The sequence below is a fragment of the Vollenhovia emeryi genome, unplaced genomic scaffold (genome assembly GCF_000949405.1).
Source record: "Vollenhovia emeryi isolate VEMERY1.0 unplaced genomic scaffold, V.emery_V1.0 DF939152.1, whole genome shotgun sequence".
NCBI lineage: Eukaryota > Metazoa > Arthropoda > Insecta > Hymenoptera > Formicidae > Vollenhovia > Vollenhovia emeryi.
This window is the reverse complement of record NW_011967214.1, coordinates 636,757-640,536: the sequence shown is the minus strand read 5'-3', so window position 1 is coordinate 640,536 and position 3,780 is coordinate 636,757. Positions and strand designations below refer to the sequence as shown.

The 3,780-nt window shown below is 40.7% G+C and overlaps 1 protein-coding gene across 1 annotated transcript in view; it reads left to right on the top strand.

Annotated features, from left to right (window-relative positions):
- Positions 1-2,234: 2,234 nt before the first annotated feature.
- LOC105565427 (calcium release-activated calcium channel protein 1-like) overlaps positions 2,235-3,780 on the top strand; it is a 27,470-nt gene continuing 25,924 nt past the window's right edge. Inside the window, 1 exon segment of the mRNA XM_012018611.1 lies at positions 2,235-2,981. Within this exon segment, the coding sequence (XP_011874001.1) occupies positions 2,948-2,981 (34 nt within the window). The 5' untranslated portion in view covers positions 2,235-2,947.

The following is a 3,780-nucleotide window of genomic DNA, read 5'->3' as shown; positions in this document are numbered from 1 at the left end:
ATCTGCAAGATTTTAGTATAATCAATAAACACATTGGCTATCGTGGCAACTGACGCTGGTCGACAGCGTAACATTGAGACAGTCAAGTTCCCGTAAAGACTAAAGCCAACGGCACACGATACTATTTTTGCTACTGGATTTGCTTACTGGAACCAATAAGAATACAGAGCTTTCAGGTGACTCGAGTCTAAATCCTGATTGGCTCCCGTAAGCAATCCGGTAAGAAAAATAGTATCGTGCACTGTTGGCTTCAAGCTGAAAACACACGAAGAAACTCAAGCACCAAGACTTAACAATTTTTATCAATTTTCAGCATTGCTTAAGTTTAAAAATGGCTGCTCACGTTTTTGACTCTCGTCATTTCTTCATTCCTTAAGCCGTAAGTTTTACTTCTTAAGTTCGTGTGTTTGAGCCTTAAGACACAATAACTTCGTGGACATTAAAACCGACGTGACTTCAATTGATCTCGACGCACGAAATTGATCTCTATATTTGTTCATAACTGACAATAAATTATGGCTCGTTGGTACGATCGAATCAATCATCAGAAACGATTAAATTTCTATACGAGATCAAATTTCGTCGCTACAAACATGCGGAAGTATTCGCCAACGCCAATCAGCAGTGTATATGCGTTTTGCGTAGTTTTATAGCACTTATCGTAGAATTTGTTGGAAAATATTCCGCTCTCAGCTTGTGATAAATTTTATTTGTAACTTTATATGCGACTCGAATGAGAGGAAATATTTCGTCCTAACGCTATCGACCCTCCTTTCAGCGAGCGATCGCTGTTTTTTATAAAATTATCACGTAATGACGTAAGGCTTGAACTTCGATATTTAAGCGATAGATACAGTCGCTTGCGCAGAAAAAAACAATGGCTGCGTTCAGCAGAAAAAGTTGCTTTGCAATTGTTGTAAAATTCGTGAATCTGATTGGCGTATTCTCTTAATCTTGAGTGAATTTAAGAGCATACGCTAATCAGATTCATGAATTTTACAACAGTTGCAAAGCAGCTTTTTCTGCTGAACGTAGCCAATATTATTCCACAGACATTGTAATATTTTTTTATCGAAGTACTCTTGACTACCAACTTAAATGCCAATTAATTTCTTAAAGTATTAGACTACGGATTGAGATTGAGATTAGATTGAAATTTAATCGATCAGAGTTTACTAACATCAAGTTTAATGAAATTTATTCTGATTGGACAAATCTCAATCTAATCTCAATCCGTAGTCTGATATAAGGACTAGTTTTGCAACAAACTAACTGAGTTTTTAATGTTATCAACCAAGAAAGTTTGACAATAATGGTTTTTTTAGCTAATTGTAAGATTTTTCGGATTCCCGTGTATGGTTGATTTAAAAACAACCTTTTCTCATATTATAAAAACACCAAACGACAATTTCTTGTTTTATTGAATGATAACAGTCGAAATGATGAAGAGAAAACAGCCTGGGATCGACAGCTTGTTCAATAATACGTGGATCATTTGAAAAGTTCTCGGAATAAGTTAAATAGAAAATTCCATTCTTCTAGGAACACATAAAGTTTCGATTCGTTGCATCAAATGGATTCATTGGAGACTTTTGAATGAACATATCCTCACAATTTTTTAAGAATGCCTAAGCTCGAAGTGCCACTGTGATTAAGTATCCACGAATTAAGGTTTCCATCCATGATTTTTTCTGTTGTCACATACTCTTTTATAGTCTAGTTACAATGAACTCTCTCGGATTTCCACCTGTTCCATGGTTGAAGAAATTCCTTGTTGGGAAGAGCTTTTCGAGACCTCCCATTTGGTTTGCGTTTTACTCGACAAATTGGAGTTTCGTAACGGGACGAGAACCTTGGAGCAAAGATGGTCTAACAATAAGTGCACCGATATAAAGGGAGATTATATCGAAAGATAAAAGTAATTACAAAAGGATAGAGAGAGAGAGCTGTCTTTCCATTTCATTCCGAGAACTTTACAAATTCAAGACGCCCGTCACGGATTGAGGGAGGTCCCAGGTTCGAATCCTGGTTGGGGTAATATTTTTCGCAATAAGAATTTTAATTGCCAGATACGGTCAATAAAAATCATTGATGTTGTTAATTACTGCTGGCGACTTTTTAAGAGTATTCTTAATAAGTTTTTTCAAATGGCCTTCGTATATATTATATATCGGAATACCTCGTGCATCTGATTGCATGCTTATCGCGAGATAAATCGTGTCCCGCGTCAAGTGGGTTCTGGTCAGTTTGCGTTGTCGCAATCTCGGCCGCCGTCGATCTCGCCGTCGAGCACTTGCCGCTGTGATATGTCGACACGCGGGAAAGACGGGGAGAGAGATTCCAGTTTTCTCGCGATCCCGGTGTACCGTTACTTTCCACGCTCAGCTGACACGGCCGCGGCTTTTCAACCGATTCACTCCCGAACGTGCGGCCTTTCGAGAGCGACGCGTGCCAGTCGACATTGCGAGCGTAACGCGTACACCGCGCTCCTTTTCTCCGCTCCGCTCCGCGAACGCTTCCCGGTCTCGCGGCTCCCCGCGTTCCGCGGGTGATAACGGGAGTTCCCGCTGGATGGACCACGTGGACGGTTTCACGGGGTCCTCCCACTTCCGCTTGTCGACGTAACGCCAGCGCGCATGGTTAAGCACGATATAACTCTCGGCGCGAGTTCGGATTGCTGTGCCATAAATACCGAGAGGAATTATATCTATGATGTTTATTCGTGATAATGGAAACGCGCCGCGCGTCGCGCACAATGCGTTTCCGCGCGTCGGAAAATAAAATTCGCGCACGAGACCGTATTGAAAAACGCTTCCGCCGTCGTTAGTTTTAACTCCGTTGTATTCGGTATAGGAATACAAGCTGCTCACGCGAGGCTCATTTCGCATTCCCGAATACGCGTAGTAGTCGCTGATACTGCGACCCGTCACTATTCTCCTTTGTGAACATGGAGACCCGCCGGCGTGTTGATACCAGCACCTGTGAGTTTTCTAGAAATTGCAGAACGGATTTTATCGAGGGGGAAACCGCTGAGGGCATTGTGGTGTACAGATTTGCGGCATTACTAGGCATTTTTTGGAGGCATTAGGCCCTTGCTGGGGCATTATTAAGATAAAATAAGATAAAACAAGATAGTAAGATAAAGTAATGCCTCACTGGGCATTAGTGGGCATTGGTCTACAAGATTTTGGTCGGCGGTTTCCCCCTCGGATTTTATCCCGCGAAAGCGTAGCGATTACCAGTTTCGTGATTGCACTTTTATTTATCCATTTTTCTTTGACCCTTTCGAGACGGATTTTTTTAATTCTATTGGGATCAACGGAGTGAATCGACGTCAAATTTGACAGTGTCGCTGACGATTCGTCGTCGTTTCGATGAATCATTTCTCACTGAGATTGTTATCGATAAGCAGAGCCGGGACTATTTTGGCGTCCGAGGCCAAAGGAAAAAGTGCACTCCTTAGTAACAAAATATTTTTTTACGACATATAAAATACAATACCAATTATTTTAATTAGTTATATTTAATGTATTAATATTCATTTTATTAGAACATCTAAGTATCATATATAGATATACATTGTGCAAATTTGTGTCGCCATTTTTGCACCCCTACAAATCTTTTACATGAAGCAAGTGCCTCGTTCGCCCTAGTCCCCGGCTCTGTCCATAAGTCTCGAAAGGGTTAATCAGCATTATGATTTTATTTCCTTATTGTATCGCTGTAAAACGCATTGGCTTATCGGTAACAAAAATAAATTCAGTGTGGTCGATATATCTA